Here is a 22,722-nt window from a genome sequence, read left to right on the forward strand (position 1 = left end):
ATCTCCCTTCTGCCCATCCTTGCAAAGACATTTGTTTCTCATGTATGATGCACATGAAGACAAAACCAGCATTGCACAACGTTAATGCTGGAGAAGTGGTAAACACAAGGATCAGAGTACTCAAATCCTTGTCTAGACAGTGGCCAAAGCATCTGTGGGAAGAAGGAAGCAATTTTTGTACACTAAAAGGATTTGATTGTGTAATTAATGTAAACAGAAGCCTGCACAGAAGGAGGGGTGCATGAGAAACCTGCTGTGGCAGTCTAGGCTCTAGTAGTGTACGGCTGCTCAGAAGAAGAATCCAAGCCTGGGAATTGTTCTTGCCTCTTCTGCCATTTGATGATGTCTGGCTAATAGAACACTGACAACCTTTAAGACAGTATACATTATTAACAAAATAAGTAAACAAACACCAGATTTTACTTTAAGGAAGTTCTGTATAAATTGGCTTAGTTTGCACAATTCATTCTGCTTCTCCTACCCATGAAGGAGCACTTTGTTTAACACAGCCTTACCTCAGCCCTGGATATCTCTTTCTGTCCCCAATGTGTGGGCTCTGAGATGGCACCAGGCAGTGCTCCAGATATCTGCAGCCACAAGTGCTAAGAACATGCTAGGCCCTGAATTCAGTGCTCAGTAATAACATTTGTACTTGGATGATAGGATGATCACCATTGACATTTATGGCAGAAATCAAAAAGTCCTACAGACTCTACTTTATGGGTGTACCCTGATGTTGGGAAAGATGGAGGGCACAAGGAGAAGGGGGCGACAGAGGACGAGATGGTTGGATAGTGTTTTCGAGGTTACCAGCATGAGTCTGACCAAGCTGCGGGGGGCAGTGGAGGACAGGAGTGCCTGGCGTTCTCTGGTCCATGGGGTCACGAAGAGTCGGACACGACTAAACGACTAAACAACAACAAAATAATGCTATTTCACTTGCCCCATTGTTGTGATTTAAAAACAAGCAAACAGATATTTAAGTCCATAAAGCTTGAAAGTCTTGCTCCTTCCTCTTTCTCTTATTATGTACAAATATGTGTACATAATATAGTTAATATAGGTTCTGCATAGGCAATAAAACCAAGGTTTTGTCATAGGCTTTGTGCTAGACCTGTTAGATTCTACTAGGTTCCACCCTTCTTCCTCTTCTTTGGTTTCACCTCTGCCGAGATTCTATCATAGTGCCATGCCCCTTTGACTTGCTAAGATTCCTCCAAGCTCCTCTTCTACTCTCTCAGATGCTGTTCTTGACATGCCAGATTCTTCTCTGATTCTAGCCAGCTGCTATTGCCCTGGCCCCATATAAGGAAACAGGGTTTCTGAAATCAAATGTTGGTTTATTTTATGACTTCACATAAATGCATATCCCGCTTTTCAAGAAATCTTTTCCACAAAGCGACTTGCAACTCTATCTAAAAGGACAGTGACAACAACTTTTCAGTATATTTTAAAATATTTAAATAGTTTAAAACTTCATTCCATAGCTGCTCTAAAGCTAAAAACATCAAAAACAACAAAAAAATCCAGGCGACCCACAACACAAAGACCCCAGAATGCTTTAACCACTGAGGGTTTTTGAGAAGAAATTGGTCTTCAGTGCTCTTGACAACATTACAAGGGATGAGGCTTGCTGAATATCAGAAGGAACAGAGTGTTATGATCTAGTGCACCTGAGGACTGCAAAACCTCTGGAAAAGATATAGAAAAAACCCAAAAATTGGAAGGAAGCCGCAAAAGTGATGGTCCCAGGTTCAATCTTTGGTCCGAAAGATGACAGATAGTGGGCTGAGAAAGATGTCTCCTAGATCTTCCCAACTGCAGTAAACAATTCAATGAACTGGCTGCCTGACTGTATATAAGGCACACTGCCTTGTTGTTATTACAGATGCAGCATCCATTAAAAAACACAAGTATACTCTTGGGCTGTTCCCATTCATTTCATTGGGGATGGCACACCAGACCAATACAGATTGTGTCCTCTACCTACATATTTTTTTAAAAAAGTATACCCCACTTTTCATTGTATGTCTCAAAGCAGCTTACAGAAAAGTAAGTGGTTTATGTCCACAGTGAGGTGAGGTGGAGGCACTTTTACCCAACCTTTCAGCAGGTGAGCTGCTGGAGGGGTGAATTCAGTTGTGGTGCAAACTCACCGGCAGGAGTGCCAAATTGGCCAGGAGTAAGTTACATATAAGGGCATTTTCTGGTGCTAGACCTGTCCTTCACGTGGCTCCACAAAGCACCTATAAACAGAGAACACTGCCAGCATAAAATATTAAAGTTGCAAAAATGAAAGATTCATGCGGCGTCCGCCAGATAGATATCCTCCCTGGCTGAATGTAAGATCTCCTGCCAGAAGAAGGTTGAAAAATGCAGCAGCCAAAAATTGATATGCGGGCAAATGGGGCCCTGCATTTAGGATACACCGTTTCTAACCAATCAGGCTAAATGAAATCAGCAGGCCTGGGCCTTATCTCCTAGATAACCCTCATTAATCCAGTGAGCTTCTGAGGACAAAAAAGAGAAATGAATTGCTTCATTTGTGTCGCTTGAATGGAATGCTAATGAGGGGAGGTGGGGGGGGGGAATTAATTATTCATTCCAGCCGACTGAGCAGAAAGCAGATCCTGGCTTCCCCTGTTACCATTGCAACAAGTGGCAGCCGGCCTAGCGAAAGCAAGCCAAGGGAAACATTTATAAAACTGAAACCAACATGAAATATGCCTTCTCAGAAAAGGAAACCCCTGGTCTTGAGCTGCACAGGGCACAACCAGATGGATTTAAGGACAAAGCTTCTTGTAGCAAGGAACCAGGAAAGAAAGCCCTTCATATCTCAAATTTGCTTCATGATTAACCATGCCTCCTGGGGGAAACCGTGTTGCCTTGGTAAGTTTGGTACAAGTTTTCCAGGCTTTTCGCTTCAGTAGTTGAACAATGCTTTGCTTTGTTTTTGTTTTGTTTTGTTGCTTCTGTTGGTACTACAACATTTGGTGAACTTTTTGAAAAGACCTGGCTGGCTCCTGCATTTAAAGCAGAATTTAAAGAGCACAATTGTTGAGGATTTACAGTGGAAGCCTCTATGTTTCTATTAAAAAGTAATTCAATTTGAGTTGAACAAATTCTGCTTCCGGGTAATTGTGTATAGGATTTCAGTCTCAGTAATTTTCTATACATTTCAAGCTGCCTTTAAAAAAAATAAATAAATAAACTTGAATGCATACAGCAACACAGTTGGTATCTGGATTTTGCTATTGTGTTTTTGTACTGTATTTTGTAATGTGCATTTAGTTTGGCGGTGTAGCATGTGTTTTTTACATGTATGTTATTGATCTATACAGAACGTGATGCGGTGTAATATTTTAAAAAAGTTTTTACTTCTGTAAACTACCTTGGGTCCAATTTTAATGGAGAGAAGTGGGATATAAATTACTATTCTAAGCTAAAATTAAATTAAATAAACTATATTCAACATTCCACTTCTTGCAAAGCCCAAGTTCTTGTAGACCCCTGTAATCAAAATGTAACCAAAATAATTGTAACCAAGAGGAATCCAGATATTATAGTCAACCCTATACATATCTAGTCAGAAGTAAGTCCTATTAAGATGAATGGGTCTTACGCCCAGGTATGTCAGAAAAGGATTGCAGGAGGTTTAGAGTTACACATGTGGTTTGTGTGTAATTTCCTTTTTTAACATATATTTAGCACTAGGTCATGGCCACCAGACATTTCCCTGTGTTTGTTAGGAGTGTTGTTTGTGTAGTCTGATTATTGCTTTCTAGAAGGATTGTGTTGCAGGACGTATGTTCGGCTATACATCATTTGAAAGCAACGTTATTAATGAATCTTGTTTTTCCAATGGCAAAAAAGACAGATGCTGTGTCTGTGAGACACAAAACAGTGGGGGAGCGGTGTTAGGCATCTATCTCCATTAGTCAGGGTATTAAAAAAACTCCTGAAAGTTTTGATTTGTTAGTCAACACCAGTGAAATTGTTAACATTTTCCCATATGCCCTGCCACAGCAAAGACAAGTATCTCGAAATGTAAATAATGGGTTTGCATTAATTCAGTTCAACTCACATGCCAGCTTGCAAAATAGATTTTACCCCATTAAAAGAAAGGCTGGAATAAATAACTTCCTAGACAAGACGACAAATCACAATGGGGCTAATTTTCTTCTGTGAAAACAGTATTAGCATGCACCCTGCTTAAAATGTAATTATTTTCTCTCACACTTTGTGATCTATGACAAATCTCTTTTCCTCATGACAAAATACATTCTAAAAAAAAACTAACAAACATATACATATATGTGTTATCTAGAGAGATAAAAATACTGGTAATATTGACTATGATGTATTGCAGCAACGTGAAGCAATCATTTAACAACAGGACAGTGTAGCCAAAAGCAATACACTCACTTACCTGGGAGTAAGCCCTGTTGAATTTAATGAGATTTATGTTCAAGTAGACATGTACAGGATGATTTCAGGGGGAAATTAAGTACAAAGTTGCTACGTTTGAAGCAACTTGTTAGCACTGTGACTTTAATACTTGGGTGGATTTAGTTGGCCTTTGGCAAAATGCCTCTTTTACTTTGCATAATAATAATAATAATAATAATAATAATAATAATAATAATAATAGCAACAACAACAATAATTCATTCATTTCCCTCCCATCTGGCTGGGTTTCCCCAGCCACTCTGGGCGGCTTGCAACAAATAAAACACAACAGAACATCAAACATTAAAAAACGAGATACCCTATACAAGCAACAAACCAACCAACCAACCAACCAACCAACCAATAAATAAATAAATAAAAACCAATAATAATAACAAACTGTTTACAGTTACTGTATACTCAAAGTAACCACCAACTCCAACTAAACATTTAACCAACACTAACCCGACAAAAACAAAACAGAGGAACCAAAATTAGAACCATTTAAAACATTTGAAAACATTTTAGCCAGTTGCCGCAACCCAAGAGTTGTTCCAGCAATGTCCCAGTGACCTCTCAGGAGCCTCTTTAAGCTCACTCTGGAGTCTGGGCCCTGCCCCCCAGGCCAGGTGGAAATGGGCCTTGCAGCAGCGGTCTTCCTTCCAGCACTCAGGCAGCAGTAGAACATAGAATTCCTAATATATGAATTGTGTCACTGCCAGCTACAGAAAGAACATAACATGGTGATGAACTGACAATGAACAGCATTGTTACCTGGTGGTGGGAAAGAGTTACTACTTGTCAATCAGAATAAAGATGTCCTGCTGCTTTTAGGCTTCAGTCCTAAAGTGACTTCAGTGACTAAAGATCAAGTCCCACTGAACTCAGGGTACCCCAACACCCTTGGAATTGTGACATTAGGACACAGCCATTACCAAATACAGCAAAGTCTTGTGACACCTTAAAGACGATCAATTTTATTATGATATAAGTTCTCATGGACTGGAGTTTATTTCATCCGATGCTTTTCTTTTCTTTTTTGTTGGTGGGGGGGGATTTTAAACAAAGGCATCCTGGTATTGGTAAACCAGTTAACACATGTAGTGTGTTTTGTCTTGATTCAACGCGCAAAGGATAGCATTGAACCTCTTGATGAACCACAGAGCCTAGGACTTGCAGATTGGAAGGTCGGTGGTTCGAATCCCCACGACTGGGTGAGCTCCCGTTACTCAGTCACTGCTCCTGCCAACCTAGCAGCCTGAAAGCGCGTCAAAGTGCAAGTAGATAAATAGGTACTGCTCCGGCGGGAGGGTAAACGGCATTTCCGTGCGCTGCTGTGGTTCGCCAGAAGCAGCTTAGTCATGCTGGCCACATGACCCGGAAGCTGTATGCCGGCTCCTTCAGCCAATAAAGCGAGATGAGTGCCGCAACCCCAGAGTCGTCTGTGACTGGACCTAAAGGTCAGGGGTCCTTTACCTTTACTATAAAAATATACTAATCTCCATGGATTTGAGGATACAAAATAGTAATGTGAAATCATCTGAGAATTTTCTTTGCCAGAAGCCCTGGAGACAGTTTACCTGGATACTTAATGAACCATTTTTGGCATTAGGTTTCTATGACTGCAATCCTATGGACACCTACTAGAGAATAAGTAACTTTGAAATTGGTAGGAAAAACTGTCTGCGGACAAATGCCGGCTCCCTTAGCCTGTAAAGCGAGATGAGCGCTGCAACCCCAGAGTTGTCTGCGACTGTCAGAGGTCCTTTACCCCCCCTTTTTTTTACTGTAAGACAAATCCATTTGGCCACATGTATTGTCAAATTCATTGCGGGCAGGGCGGATGATGACTGATTACGAATGTGTGCTTCTTTCCCAGTTAGATCACTGTTTCCCAGCTTTGAGAGTTTTAACTAATCTATGCCTTTGCAGAAGAATAGAGTTTTGTATGCAGTTTCCTCTATGTGATGTTTGCATAACTCCTCAGACACAGCTGGGCTCACACAGCCCTTGAAAAAGTAACCAAAGTGCACTGGGAATCATGGGGTTTTTGCTTTGTTTTGCGGATGCCTAAGATTGTTCTGTGCATAAATTTGCATCGTGACATCATCATAAACACATGGGCTTTTAGCACCAGCCACATGCACACTTGAACAACCTGTTTCCCTGCTTTGGCCAGCTGTAATCCTGCTGTGAAAGTACAGCCATCAGCAGAGATGGCACAGTTTTATGTTCATTCCATTGTAATTGCATTATGGCTATTGAATTCTTTCCTATCTTTGTTTAATGCTATCCTTCTGGCAGTGGAGAGGGGTCAACTATCCATGCTGATTTTATTAGGTATTTTAGTAGCCTTTCATACGGCCAATCATGAGGTTTTATTGAAATGCCTGTGGGTCCTTGCAAAAGATAATGAAGTTGCTCTTGGTAACTTTCTAGCAGGTGAAATAAGCAATTTCCCATCTTCATAAAGGTGGCTACCTGGGGGCCCTGCTGAATATGGTTTCAAATGGTGGTCGTGCTTTTGAAGTACAGTATTGTTTGGTAATCAGTATGTGGATGATCTGTCCTTTCTGCATATTATTTAAAGGGGAGTTTTCACTGTCTCTTCTATGCAGCCTGTTTGGTGTTCATGCCCATTCCGCCCTGTATAAAATCTATTGGCAGTTTTTAAGGTTTTTATCATCACACAACACATTTTAAAATAAAGCCAGTCTTGATTATCATTTTGAAACTGAGGTGGATCAGGGTGCTTCCTAATCATAAGAATAACTGAAAAATAAAATAACACCTGAATCTTCTTCCCTCCAAAACTCTGTTCTGTGTTGGTGCTTATCCCGCCCCCCCCCCCCCCCCCCGTGCATTTTTATCCCACCTTTCGTCCACCAAGAAGCTGAAGGTGACATAAATATGGCTCTCCTCCTCCACACTGTATCCTCAAAACAGGTTGGGCTGAGAGGCAGTGACTGGCTGAAGGTCATACAGTGAGCTTTATGGCAGAGTGGAGTTTGGGACACTGGTCTCCCAGGGCCTATTTAACACTGCAACTGCTACATGCTTTAGGTGTCAGTGGTAGCTGGTAACATTTTTGCTTGGTAGAGCTGCTATTTTTAACCTTAATGTTTTCATCTTAGTAGGACTTGTATAGCACTTATTTAGGAAAGTATACAATCACACGTGTGCATAGTGCCATTGTCTCTTCTTGTCTAAAAAACGCCCCCTCCCTCAGTTATTCTCTACACATTTGGGGACAGGGAAATAACTTCAAGGTAAGAGGGCCCAAGTATGATTGACTTAATACCTCTTATATAGAAATTACACCATACCACATGACCTAATCTTTTCAGTTATTGTGTGGTTAAAACCTACACATCTGTTGCCCCCCCCAAAAAAAACCCTGAACACTTAAAAACTTTTAAAATGTGAGAAAAACTTGCTTTCAGGTGCGTGCAGTTTCCTCCCTCCAAAAACCAACTCCTTATCCAAAACATTTTTTTAAATTAAAAGAACAAAGTGTTCCAACCAATAGATAGAAAAATAATAATGATTGTTCATTTGGGCTAGGGCACATCAAAGCACAACAGAACATAATTATAATGTGTAGCTCAGTTCTGGAAATGAGTAGTAATAATCTCTGCTCATGTGTGGAGTTCATCACACCAGGCTAATCATAATTGGCCTCTATTATATCAGAGATTTTGGACACTATCTTCCAGGTTTGGGGAATATTGCGGAGTCGTGTCCAGACAGGCACAGAGCCCAAATGTCTCACTTTAGAAGTTCACCGACAAACTTACAAAGAACAAGCTGGAAATATAGTGACAGCATTTTGATTCATTCCTATGCATTCAAGATATATCCCCTGCTAGAGGAGAGGCTTTTTGGAAGCAGATCCACACACCTTTTCTGGAAATTTGAGGGAAATAGTTAATACAGAGTTGGTTCCAACACATACACAAGCCAACCACTACTTGCCTCCCAATTCCCCAATTTAAAAAGAGGCAGAATGATTAAGTAGAGCAGTAGATATTTATTACAGAGAGCTTGCTTGCTTGCTCTTTCTCTCTAGCAAGGTCACAAAATAAATACTATGGGTGGCGTGGAGTTCCTCAGAGTAGGAAACCTGTTGTTTCTCTTGCCTTCAGGGAAACAGCTCTAAACGTGCTAGGCTAATGCTGTTTTGGAAGCAGTTCTGACTCCTTCAATATCTGCTATAGTGGCTGTGCTGAACAGGCACCATAACAACAAATGAAGTAAGAGTCTTCCTATCAGGACTGACTTCCCAGCAGTCTGATTGGTCACATGGTTTTTCTGCCTAGATGCACATGAGACATGCCTCTTTGCCATAGCTATACTTTTGAAGTAGGATTGACAAAGTGCTGCAGAGAGCTGATAGGCAAGAGAACAGGAGTTTAGCAGAAATGCTTCTACAAGCTTCTGTGCAAGTAGAAAATTTGGGGGGGGGACAAGGAAAAGTGATTGGCTTTGAGATATTGAGGATTTTTTTTGCTTGTCAGTTTGAGTGGGAAGGCTGTGCCCCACTGGATGTAACAATTTCCAAGTCCTGACCCATCGGCAGAAGCATAGAATCGTACAAGTGTAGAGTTGGAAGAGGCCACAAGGATCATTTAGTCCAACACCCTGCAATGCAGGAATCCTTTGCTCAATGTGGTGATCAAATCCATGACTCATGTCCACAGCATTCCCTTGATCCACCAAGCTTGTAACTCTATAAAAAAAAAAAAGAATTGAGATTCGTCTGGCATGACTTGTTTTTGAGAAATCTATACTAGGACTTAATAACCACGGCATCCTTTTCTAAGTGCTCACAAACTGACTGCGTAATTTATCTGTTCTAGGACCTTTCCTGATATCAATGTCAAGCTTACAAGCTGTTAGTTAAAGGTAAAGGGACCCCTGACCATTAGGTCCAGTCGTGGCCGACTCTGGGGTTGCAGTGCTCATCTCGCTTTATTGGCCGAGGGAGCTGGCGTACAGCTTCCGGGTCATGTGGCCAGCATGACTAAGCCGCTTCTGGCGAACCAGAGCAGCGCATGGAAACACCGTTTATCTTCCCGCCAGAGCGGTACCTATTTATCTACTTGCACTTTGACGTGCTTTTGAACTGCTAGGTTGGCAGGAGCTGGGACCGAGCAATGGAAGCTCACCCCATCGTGGGGATTCGAACTGCCAACCTTCCGATTGGCAAGTGCTAGGCTCTGTGGTTTAACCCACAGCACCACCCGCGCTGGTAGTTACCTGGGTCTTATCCCCGCCCCCTTTTGAAGATGGGGACAATAGTTGCCCACCTCCATGGTCAGGAAACAACACATGCTACTTCTGATCTGCCCAGATCCCCATAGTAAGTAAGATCGTGCTTTCAGACAAAATTTCAGACAAAATTTCAGACAAGAACAGCATATGAGAGGTTGTAGTTTCATTTGTGCTATATTGCTAAGAGCCCACAGAAACCTAAACCTGATTATGTTGCTTCTCTGTGCTGTTTGTCCAGTACCCAGGGTGGGTGGCAGCAACTTTGAATAAAGCGGCTATCAACAATGGCCTTTGTGAGGAGGCAAAATTGATGGATGATTTGTTCTCTGCTGTACTTTGGACCATCTTATAATTCTAGCTTTTGTGCAGCCCATTGAGGCAGAGTCAGTGCTGCAAATTGGACAGGATCACTGTCAAATAGGTGGAAAGGATCAAGAAATACTATCTAATATTGAGTGTCACAAGTTGAGGGCTGGTGCAGGTGATGATGAAGCTGTTGTTTTACTTAGTTGCTAAGTAGAACTGTGATGATATGGGCTTACTGCTGATACATCCATCCATATTCATATCCATACATACTGAGTCCATTGGTCCAACTTAGTATTGTCTACTCTACAATGGCTGCTAGCAGCTCTCCAGAGTTTCAGAAGGGAGTCTTTCCAGCCGAGTTTGGAGATGTCAAGGACTGAAAATGGAATATTTTCTGTGGAAAAGGATGTTCTCTGTTCCCCATCTCCTAAACATTCAATATTTTAAAATGCAGCACTGTACTTGTTTTTCAGGAATCTTTTCCCCTGGACACCAATATATAACATTATCAGATTATACCACCTTCTGCAAAAAAAAAAAAAAAATAGTTTTAACTTGGTCAACTCAATTTGTCCTCATCGTCATTATGGGTCCCATTTACATAATTCCATTTTGCTCTCACCTGTCCTGAGTCAGTTGCTAGCGACCGTCTTCCAGAAGACTTTGAAACTCAGGAGCAGTATTTTTCTGAGATATTTCATTTCTTTAATTTGTTGTTGTTGTTCTGGTGTTTGACATTTTCTAATCATGTACAACTCTTGTTGGACTAGATTCTCTTCCCACAGCATTGCATATTGTAGACACAATTTGCTTTAATCAGGGCTCTTGGTATTCTGAAGTACTTCAAAACAATTTCTATAGCAAATTTGAATAAATTCAGCAGCAATGTCTGACATAGTGATCAGATGTAATTGCCTACAATTTCACACCCACAGGATCCTTAGGTGACTTCAGCATTCCTGGTGTTCTGGCTTTTCACAGTTTCATCACCATGGAATCCTCTCAAAGCAGCACTGAAACTTTTAATGCAGTTTGAATGATGTATGGAGAATTAGCCACGCAGACCTGATTTTTAGAATCGGGGGCAAAGCACCGTAAAGCAAAGATGTAGAAAACTCAAGATCTCTTCAGTTCTGTTTCTGTTGAGCCAAGACTAGCCTAGAGATGACAGCTAATGTTTCTAACCCTTGTGAGTCGAGGACCCGCCACCCGCTTAGGGATAAATAAGACACAAGGACACATGTATTTTAGGTTAATGGGCTAAAGAAGGCCACAACTTTATTGGTTACAGCATGTGAGTGGTATTGGCTTAGGCATTGGATCAAACAATCTATATATGACTCCACCCCACGCATCAGAATGAGGCACAGGGCTGCGGTGGCCGCTTGAATGCGGCTAGAGCCCGCCCCCAAGCCCGCCCTACTGGCTGGCCTGACGGGCACGGCACAGCAGCTGGGAAAGTGACACAGGGGGCCAAATACGCCCCCCTGCTGACGCGGGAACGGCTCCCGCTCACAACACCTCCCCTCTGGTAGGAGGAGAGGCTTTCTCTCACAACATACATCACCTGCTTGTCTTGATACACAAAATATTGTTATATGAGGCAGAATCTTTGGCCGGGCTCATCGAGATATTCCGTAATTCTACATAACAACCAAACTGAGGCCTGCACAGGAACATAGAAAGCTGCCTTATAGTGATCAAAAGTATTAGCCCATCTAGCTGACTGGCCTGCACTGGCTTTCTAGGATTTCACCAGGGCTTTTCTCCCAGCCCTACCTGAAGATGCTGGAGACAACCTTTTGCATGGAAGGCAACTGTTCTACCCCAGAGTGGTGGCCCTTCTTCCTAAAGTTCCCCTACCAGTTCACCCAATCCATTTCTTATCCCTGATAGCAAGCTTGGTCTTACTTGGAGAGGCACATGTGGGAACTAGTGATGTTAAATTCTCCAGAATATTCTTGATTAATGAGAATATTAGAGAATTTTCATTTAAAATAGGAGAATATTCATTTTAATGCATTCATAATGATATAATTAGTTAATATACATGTTTATTCATGGGTAAACTTGTTCTGATGGCAACCAAAAACTGTACAGATACAGTGGTACCTCGGGTTGCAGATGCTTCAGGTTACAGACTCTGCTAACCCAGAAATAGTACCTCAGGTTAAGAACTTTGCTTCAGGATGAGAACAGAAATCGTTCTCTGGCGGCACAGCGGCAGCAGGAGGCCCCATTAGCTAAAGTGGCACCTCAGGTTAAGAACAGTTTCAGGTTAAGAACAGACCTCCAGAACGAATTAAGTTCTTAACCAGAGGTACCACTGTACTTTTATTCAATAGGGCAATGCAGTGAATTCACATTCTTTGATTTTTTGCACCAAACTTGAAATTGAAAATTCAATGTGAATGACTCACGTTAATCACTAAGCCTGCAATTAACCATATATTTACCATCAACTTTGAATTCTAATTATGTCATGTATGTATGAAATGTAGCTTTTAAAGTAAAAGGAATATATAAAAAAACTCGGGTCCACTACATGAGTACGTTCTTTAATAAGCATATCTACATCATACAGTATTTTTAGTGCAATACTAATAAAACCAATAAAAAGTTTAAAATAAATGCTATTATTTCCAGAGAATAAAACACAAATAATCAGTAATGACAAGTTGCATAACATCAGAAATGCAAATTACTATCTGCTTAGTCAAGTAAGGTAGCACACAACATATTTAAATTATAACTGATAAATTGTCACAAGAAAAAAAAAATAAAAATAGGCTTTAAGTAACAAGTCTCAAATGTTTATAAATTTATATTGACTCCTCAAACATCTTAAGAGGATAAGTCACCATCTTCATCTCCACTGGTAACAGAGCTTTCAGTTTCACACTGATCATCTGCGAGCTCATAGCGTTTTTAAAACTAAAAAATAACAATGTTTTATATAGCTCACATTTCAGAACTGCCAATGGTGAATGACACAATACCCAGTAATGTAACTGGATTAAAAAAATAAAATCATTATTCTTTACTTACACTGGCAATATCACAGCTTAATTTATTTACTAGATTTTTAAAATGTGGGTTGTAAAACTGGTTCTTGCATTAGAATTTACAGTTTGTGGAGAATATTATCTGGAGAATTTTCTAGCAGAGAATATTCTCACTTCACATCACTAGTGGGAACAAATGTAATATGTGATCTTATCCACCACAGGTAAGCCAATAGACACTTCCATTATTTATTCCAGTTTTGCAGCTACAGATTTTGCCTGCTGACCAGGTCTGTGATTGCCTGAATGAAGACTTCTTGCTTTGACCAAAAATATATTGGCCTTCTCCCTCTGCCTCACTGCCACCCCCTAGTTTAGTAAAGGGATGGGTACAGTCTTGCAGTGCTTGGGACCTTATCCATTGATTACAGAGAGAGACATGCTACAGTTTTCTCACCTTCTCCCTTGGTCTGAGCAGAGCATGCCATTTAACCTTTCTGCCTGTAGTCTCTGTCTGCCCACCCTCCCCAATAATCAAAGTATAATATTCCTTCTGTTTTTTCACTGTTGTCTTTTACCATAGTTTTGGGTTGTCTGAAATAACTTGTTGCACATGCACCCAACTGCAGGGCAGCAGAATCACATTTCACAGCAGAATCACTGAGCTAAGAAACATCACAATACTCTTCTAATTCAGTCACCTGAAATGGTAGCATTAGACTTCAAGCACCCCGATAGAAGTTTATCCAGTACCCAAGACAGAAACGAATAAAGGAAAGTGAGAATGACTCACTAGTGCACAAGGGAATATGGCACAAGCGCTGCAAGACTTCCTAACCAGGTGGGTGGGTGAACCTCAAGATGAGATTGTAGAGTCAGGAAAATGCACCCTAAATTAGTACTGTCAGCTTTTAGCACTATGCAAAATCGTATTATCTGATCCCTGTAGTTTTAGACTGTAGTAGTGGAGAGTATGAATAATCTCTGATCTTGATGAGTGTAATACATGTTGACAATCTGATACAAATATAGTTTTAGTAGGCCATTACACGGCTGCAGATTATGGGTTACCTTTGGGAGGGGGGGATTTTTCTTTGTCTCCTATTTCAATGACTATTTTTACCCTTCCTATATGACAGAAAATCTATGAGGAGAAGCAGCGCTCTCCTTTGTGCACCTGTTCCTTATTCCTCCCATGCTGGTCTTTTCCTTGGCTTAAGGCCTCTTTGTGCATTCAATTTCTCCTCCAAACCCTTAATTTTTTGGCACTTCTCTGCTGTTTGTTTCTTTGGACTGACTTTTTATTCGCCTGTCTTTGAACCAGGCTGGCAGCTGTAGCAGAAGTCTATTAGTGCTGAGCTTCTAAGTACAAGTACTTTCCCTGCAGTGCTCCTTGCCGAGTTCAACTGAGCAAGAATCTGGTTGGGCACACCAGAGCACAGCGATAATAAGAGTTCATCTGGTGGAGCAGCAGGAGCTGGTAGTCCTGTGGACTTCAGTAACGGGTGTGGGGGGAAGTATCCCACTTGCAGTTAACTTGCCTATAGAGCTGGCAGCGGGTAGGTTTGATCACCCTGAAGATCTAAGATGAATGGCAAGGAAGAGAGAGAGCTATTACATGTCACATGTTGCTGCTCATTGGTGAAACAATTTCTAATAACTTTGCCTGGTTACTGAAGTATCCCTGAAAGGATATTGGACCCAGTGTGCCACGTCTCATTTAACCCAGTTTCTAGTCACATTTGCAGAGTAATTTGAATCATTCTAGCTGGCACAGAGCGAATCTTGTTAAGTGCACGCCACAAATATGGGTCCTTACAATGTCTTGGCAAGGAGGATCATTAGTGCAAAATGCAGGTGAGCAAGTCAGTAGGCTTGATATGCAGCACTTGGCTGTTGACCCAATTATCATAACAGCATGATTTGGTGACTTATTTCTTACGGTGGATGTTTGGAGAGTAGGACCCCAATAACGAAGCTTCTAAATTCACACCCTTTTTAGTCTGCAGAGTTGAATTTACTTTCTTCCAGCAGCTATAGAGTTCTCTATAAATATGGAGAACAGACATAGCTTCAAGGAGTTTTGTGCACTGTATGCATTTCTGAAATCACTATAATTCAAATTACAGTGGAACCTTCGGTTACGTACCATCCTCCTTATGAATGCTTCGGGTAACAAGCTCCGTTAACCCAGAAGTAGATGCTCCTGGTTGTGAACTTTGTCCTGGGATGTGAGCGGGAGTCTGGCAGCAGCGGGAGGCCCCATTAGCGAAAGGGTGCCTCATGTTAAGAATGGTTAGAGGTTAAGAAGAGACCTCCGGAACGAATTAAGTTTGTAACTGGAGGTACCACTGTAGAAAAGTACTGCCTTAGTTAGGACAGGCAAGTCTTCTCCAAGCTGGTGCCCTCCAAATGCTTCAGACTACAGTTCCCATCAGCCCAAGCCAGTGCAGCTGCATGATGCTGGGACTGATTGGAGTTGTAATCAAAAGCATCTGGAGGGCAGCAGGTTGGTGAAGAGTGTGATAGGTTACCTATGTTCTCGTCTAGGTAAGAGGTTTCTCTGACTACAAGGGCAATCATAAGAGGAAAGTGACCCTCCTCTTCTCTTCTGCTTTTTTACTTAAACTTTTGAGTAGCAGGTTCTAGCAAGTCCTGTGCATGAGAAGCACTACCTATCAGAGTGGACAGTACTGGGTTACAGGGGACAACCTATCTGTAGGGCAGTTCTTTATATTAAAAATATTGTCTCTTAAAAGAATAAAAAGCACAGCTATCGTGCAGACACCTTTGGGGTTGCTAAGTTGTTCGAAGTGATGCTGCAGAGAGAACAGCTGTAGAACTGGACAGAGGAGGGAGGAACTGTATGGCATAATGTTTGATTTGATTTCTAGCTAGCTGGTGAACTTGGCATTCTTTGGCCAGTTCTCAATGACAAATGGGTCTCCTTTTATTTACAGCTTCACAAGCATTAGACAATATTTTTTTTTGTACAGTTTCATAGCAGTTCTATGGTAGATTAGTATGTGAAACTGACTCAAGCATAGTCAAAAAGTTATTTCTCTTGCAGTTCCTCCCCCTTCCTTATTTATGATGCATGGTAAGTAACTTCTGCAACATTAGACATTACTCAGGTAGGAGGAGAGAAATAACCACCATTGTAGCTTGATGCTAATTTCACTTACATGCAGGGGAGAAGGAAGGCATCGTGACACCTGGGGCGGGCGTCACTACGTAGGGCGCATGTATAGCGGTTTGCTGCCGGCTGGGATCCTCTGCTTGTGGCTGCAGCCACAAACGGAGGATCCTCCAAAGGCAGCTGTGGTGGCGTGATGGCTGCTCACCCCCGCAGACATGGAAACCGGGACATACTGCCCCCCACCCCCCCATTGCGACGCCACTGCTTACATGTCCAGAGTAGTTAAATTTGTTTAACTGAAGGAAGTTAGCAGATTGTATCTCCCTGTTAGTTCTTAAAAGAAAACAAAACTCAGAAGTAAAACTGTTGATCTTCTAAAAAGAAAAAGAAACCTTTCCCTAATATTATTCTATACCTGAGGACTGGAAGTTGACCAGTGTAACACCAGTTTTTAAAAGATAGGTCAGTAGAGGAGGAATCCCCAGGAAATTGTTGGTCAGTTAGCTTAATACCTATTCTGGGTAGAAAGCATGATTAAATATAAAACTACCAAGCATATAGGAGAACAAGTCTTGTTGAAGAGCAATAATCATAGCTAGAGCAAATATGTCCTGCCTAACCAATGTTGGGGGTTATGATGGAATGAAAATGTTTATAGCATCTGTGGATAAGATGAAATCCATGCCATGTAAAGGACGAAAAAGAAAACTGCCAATATGCTAATGTCTTTATACAAATATATGGCATAACTATTCTGGGTATACTGTGTGCCATTCTGTTTGCCCTATTTCAACAACAATATTGTAGAACTGTGAAGGTGCAGAAAAAGGGCAAACTAAACTGGGGGTTAAATCAACTCCTCTGTGAGAAATGTTCTGACTTTGTAGTTTATAAAAAGTGAGTGAGGAGATTTGATAGAGGTGTACAAAATTATGTATAGTTTGAACAATGTGGGCAGAGAGATTTTCTCTCTCTCTCTCTCTTACAGTACTAGAACCCAGTGAATCTGAATGATGGGAGATCCAGGAAGTAATTCTTCACACAGCTAACACAAGCTGTGGTGAAGACCACTAACATTGATGGCTTTAATGAAGGATATGACATATTCATGGAGGACAATGGTTATAGAGGGCTACTGGTCATTTTGGTTATAATAACTCCAGAATCAGAGGCAGAATGACACTGACTATTACAGTTGTTGGGAAACACAGGTGGGACAGTGGTCTTGTGACCAAGTTCTCCTTTCTGGCTTGCCATAGAGGTCTTTGTTCTAATCCTCTGTAGGACCTCTGTAGGAAACTGGGTACTGGCTGACAAGTCTTTGTTCTAATCCAGCAGAGCTCTTCTTATTGTGCCTTCTCCTTTATAGTCTTCTGTACAAGTGTAGAAAAGCAGATAACAAACAGGCCAGGCCAATCACTGCTCATTTGGTTGTCGCTTGTCCTAACACAAAGGATGAAGAAAAACACCTAATGCTTTTAAGGATGTCTGACAATTGTAAACACTTTCAGAGATGCAGTGATTCCTTGTAATAGCCATGTAAGCTCTACTTTCAGGAGCTGTAAGCCTTTTCTGTCTGAGGGGAGAGAGAGAGAGAGAGAGAGAGAGAGAGAGAAAGACAGAGAGAAATATTTAAAGTTTTGTGCAGCCTCTTTTCTCAAGCTGTTTATGAGGTCTATAATGTAATCAGTACCTAATATGATATTCCATTCTATTCAAGCAGCATAATATCAGTTTGTTAACAAAAATGAAAGAGGAAAAAAGCACAGATACTTTGCATATCTGAATAATATAGACTTGCATGGCCTAAAGAATTTTTAATGTGCTTCCGTTCTTTTATCATCAGTGACTAGGCAAGCACACATTTTACAACAGCCATTGTAAAATATAGACTGCATTGTTTTATAACTTAGCTTTTTCTGAAATAAAAGATCACATTTATAGGGATCTTTTAAAAAAACTAATAATGTATTTTTAAATTTACGTTTCCTCTTTAATATTAGTAAATCTCTCCAGATTTACAACACAAAGAATTTGCTGAACCATCCTACCCTGCCCCTCTTTAGTCCAGCATTCTTTCCCCAATAATAGTCAGCAGGCAGCCCAAAGTTGGTCTATCATCTTTTCCTTTTCCCCGGTATCTTAGCTTCTTCTTCCAGAGGTTGGGGATTAACTGGGCCCATTTCTAGAGGGCCTTAAGACTCTCATAGTTATTGAAAACTCACTCTCTCTCTCTCTCTCTCTCTCTCTCTCTCTCTCTCTGTGTGTGTGTGTGTGTGTGTTTAGCTTGCCTACCACAATACTTGGGATAAAAGAGCATGCTGGAAACCAAGATGCTTGTCTTTCTAATGTCTTAATTATTTTGGGATTGCTGTCAATGGTGCCTTGCAGGTGTACAACAGTGAAAATTGAAATCCTCTGCTCTATAGTGCTGGCTGTGGCTTTAAAAGAAATAACACAACTGATTTCATCTTCCATTTGGTTTCACCTTCTATTATTTCTCCCATGTGTTGACAGCATGGAATGACTATCTGGAAAGCTTCAGTGTGGTAAAACTTCACTGTGATCATTTCAGTGCCGTAGAACATCAAGGTGACAGACCGTTGTATATCGTCATTCCTTGCAAAAATGAACTTAATCTTAATTTAGTCTATCCTGAGTTTGAAGTTCCTTTGTCAGAAATAGCCATTGTGTCGAAGAACTGTTAAGCCCATTCCTGCACATATCAGTTTGTGTGTGACATTTCAGAGCCTTGAACCAGAGGTTTTTAAAATCGTGTTTTTGTGACCATTTAGAACACATGCAGTCCAGCTGACTTCTCCTGGGCAATTGATCTGCTTCCCTCATGCTTTCATTAGTTTTATCTTGCGTGATTCACAGGGTTTATTTCACCATTAGGCATCTTAAGTCACATTGGGGTCGATATGTTACAGGAGCAGTATGATCATTGTCTCCCCATAACTCTTACCACACACTGCTCTGATAGCACAAAAACAATGTGGTACGAATGGATCACCAGGAGCAGGGATGGGGAACCTGTGACCCTCCAGATATAGATGGGGCCTATATCTCCCATCATCCCTCCCTTTTGGCCATGCTGGCTGGGGCTGAGTGCAACAATGTCTGGAAGGGCATGGGCTTCCCATCCCTGACATACTGTTCATGATTACTACGAACACTGGCTTATAGCAAGTAATACTTATGCTGTCAAACACTTACACTGCGCGAAATTCTGTGAAAATGGTTCCATATGTAACACAAATAACAACACGGCTTTCAAGCATGGCTTCAAAATAAGTTACCTGGCTTACAGTAGACCGAAGAACCATGTCTTAGTAGACCTTCGAAAGGTGAAAGTCCTAAACTGACAGAAACTGAGTCATGGGTTGGCACTGGAATGATTCCTCTTGTGTGTTCCCATACCTTCTAGGTGGTTTCTACATTCCTGAGTTACCAGAACGGTATGGCAACTATGATGAACCTCTAAGAATTGACCTTGATGACACTTCAGCTCATCCTTCAATCACTGAAATGCCTGATCAGATGGTAGCCCCTTAGTTTAAATTTGCAAGAGGAATTTTAAGAACAAATTAAAGATAAAGGCTTTGACCAACCCTTCAGGCATAGGACACACCACTGCAGCTTTTCTTATTGATTTATTTACGATGCAATGGATGTAATGAGAATGAATATAAATACAGTGGTACCTTGGGTTAAGTACTTAATTCATTCTGGAGGTCTGTTCTTAACCTGAAACTGTTCTTAACCTGAAGCACCACTTTAGCTAATGGGGCCTCCTGCTGCTGCTGCACCACTGGAGCATAATTTCTGTTCTCATTCTGAAGCAAAGTTCTTAACCCGAGGTACTATTTCTGGGTTAGCGGAGTCTGTAACCTGAAGCGTATGTAACCCGAGGTACCACTGTATTAAAAGTTCTGAGCTCTGAACTAAACTCATCTCCTTCATCTAGCTTCTCTAACTTTTACTGAAGTGATTCAATATACACTACTAGACTTTTTCCAAAATTGAGGATAGCATTTGGAGGAATTAGGTGTATGGAAAAAAAGGGTGCAGAATTTGAAAATCTGGGCTGCCAGATTGACTCTGAATCCTAGCATCTATTCATCTCTAAAAAATATAAGGTTCTTGTATGAGTATTTTCATAGCTGTTGTAAATAATGCAGCCTGTGCATTCATGTGATGCAGAACATGGCTTCATTGCAGGCAAAAGGGAATATTTTATGTTCTCCATAGATTAACCTTGCTACGTGTATCCTTCCTGATTGCTTGCAGAAAAACCAGAGGGATATCTTGTCCTTGGAAACCATTCATGTCTATTTCCTTGTCAGATTCACTGCCATGGGACTTGATAATGGGACTTTTCAACACCCCTGATGGCTCACCGTGTATTCATTGGTTTTGCAGTAGAACCAAACACATCTCCAGACTGCCTGAACATAATTACTTTTTTAGAGTTACAATACAAACAATGGAAAATCCAACTGCCTCACGGGGTGGCTAGCTGCACTGAAAGTGATTTGGAATATACCATAGCACGTGCCCAATTGTTTTAAGCAAGCTGTTGCCATTGGTGGATTGTACCAATTGCACTGAAACCTTTTTTAAAAAATGGGACAGAGCTGGGTCTCTCATATATTTTGTTCCAACTTTGCCATTAAACAAGTCCCATACAGTGGTACCTCAGGTTAAGTACTTAATTTGTTCCGGAGGTCCATTCTTAACCTGAAACTGTTCTTAACCTGAAGCACCACTTTAGCTAATGGGGCCTCCTGCTGCTGCCGTGCTGCTGGAGCACGATTTCTGTTCTCATCCTGAAGCAAAGTTCTTAACCCGAGGTACTGTTTCTGGGTTAGCGGAGTCTGTAACCTGAAGCATATGTAACCTGAAGCATATGTAACCCGAGGTACCACTGAACTGGACATAATGCTGGTGATTTTTTTAAAAATTAAAAATTATTTTATTTAATTTTATTTTGCAAAGCAGGTAGGAAACTTTTAAGAGCAGGTAGTTTTCATGTGTGGCTGTGTATAAAGAAAACTGGATTTACCAGTCTGTTCATGTACCCTAAACAGAAATGAAGCACATCTATATCTATATGAACGTGCATGTAAAAATGTGTGCCTTTCATTTTAACAAAATATAACCCTTTTTTTGTCCAATCTAACAAACAGGACTTCTTGTTTTGAGTAAAGGAGGTGATGCAACTTCAAAAGCAAGGGAATTCCATTATGGCTGAGGTTCAGCCTTAACTCTTCTGCTGTGTCTGTTATTGTAGCTTTTGCTGAAGAATATGTGACCTTACATAACATTATTGCGTGCTGTCAGTACTAGGAATAGTATTATGCATTAAGGTCTGAAGCACACACAGTAAGCTTTAGCTTTTCCTATTCCAAGTCTGCCAGGCTACTCACATTATTTGAACTCAGTCTTTATGTTTAATTAAAATCAAAATAATTCCTGAACTTCAGGTTAATCCACTCAAGGTGACTTTAATTAGTGGGATTTTAATTTGCAACAAACAAAGATTGCCACTGAAAAACGCAGTGCTTGATGTTCAGCTTTTTTTGAACAATTAAGTACTTAATTGTAACAATAACTATTGGCGTATATTTCCTTGTTGCACAGGAACTAGTTTTTGAATTGGGAGATGTGGATTCAGTTCTTGTCTAAATGAGTAGCACATTTCACCACCGCTGAGACCTGAGTAGCTTTAGATTTGAGACATATATTAGTCATGCAACATGGAAAGCAGTGAAAATGGCAACTTCCTAACCTTTTATTATAGATCGGGGTCACAGAATAATGTGGATTTCCCCCTGGCCAGAAGCCATCAGGAACACTGAAACCAGGTCTGAGGATACATACATGAAGGCTGCACTCCACATGATAAAAAATCTCCTGACCGTGCAATCCTATGCATGCCTACTCAGAATTAAGTCCTATTCTGTTTAATGGTGCTTATTCCCAGGTAGGTATATATAGGATTGCAGCCTGAATATTACAGATGAATGTTTGGTTGTTGGTTTGTTTTTGTTCTTATTAAATTAGTCACGGTATACTAATTTAATAATAAATAAAACCAGAGAGAGAAAATTGAGCCAAGGAGTTGGCTGGATCAGGATAACACAAGGAACACGACTAACTCAGATAGCCGAAGGTGGAAGGTGAACTTAGCTGAGAGTACTACAATAGAATAAATTGGATCATTGGTTCGTGCATGCATGACTCACATTAAATGAGCACAGACTTTTAGATACCTAGCTTTCTCATTTTCATCACAGTTTCCAGTGAAAGCAATCATTATGTTAAAAAACAGTGCAACTCTGACATCAGTTTTAACTCTTAACTCTTCTAAGAAATGATTTATTTGTGCATATATTGTATATATATATATATCTCAGAGAAAAATCTTAGTGAGGCACATACTTCTTCCATCTTTGTGGGTTTGATAATATATTTTCGAAAACAATCAACAGGCTATTTTCGACTCAGATTGTCTCTTGATTTCAAGAGTATGTGCAGGGA

General features: G+C 40.8%; 1 protein-coding gene and 1 long non-coding RNA gene across 3 annotated transcripts in view; one reads left to right on the forward strand and one right to left on the reverse strand.

The window, feature by feature from the left end:
* LOC307216669 ((E2-independent) E3 ubiquitin-conjugating enzyme FATS) overlaps positions 1 to 22,722 on the forward strand; it is a 143,758-nt gene that overhangs the window by 54,227 nt on the left and 66,809 nt on the right. Inside the window, exon 1 of one of the 2 annotated variants that reach the window (XM_079977126.1) lies at positions 2,671 to 2,889. The exons of the other annotated variant lie outside the window; for it this stretch is intronic. Coding sequence (XP_079833252.1) covers positions 2,724 to 2,889 — 166 coding nt within the window. The 5' untranslated portion in view covers positions 2,671 to 2,723. Of the gene's footprint in view, positions 1 to 2,670; positions 2,890 to 22,722 lie in introns of those variants that run through there. 2 annotated transcript variants of the gene reach the window in all.
* LOC307216688 lies at positions 1,103 to 5,320 on the reverse strand. The gene is made up of 2 exons (XR_013839272.1): positions 5,224 to 5,320; positions 1,103 to 1,322 (listed from the first exon to the last, which is right to left on the reverse strand). It is a non-coding gene; the product is annotated as an uncharacterized lncRNA (long non-coding RNA).

The sequence above is a fragment of the Podarcis cretensis genome (genome assembly GCF_951804945.1).
Source record: "Podarcis cretensis genome assembly, chromosome: 5".
NCBI lineage: Eukaryota > Metazoa > Chordata > Lepidosauria > Squamata > Lacertidae > Podarcis > Podarcis cretensis.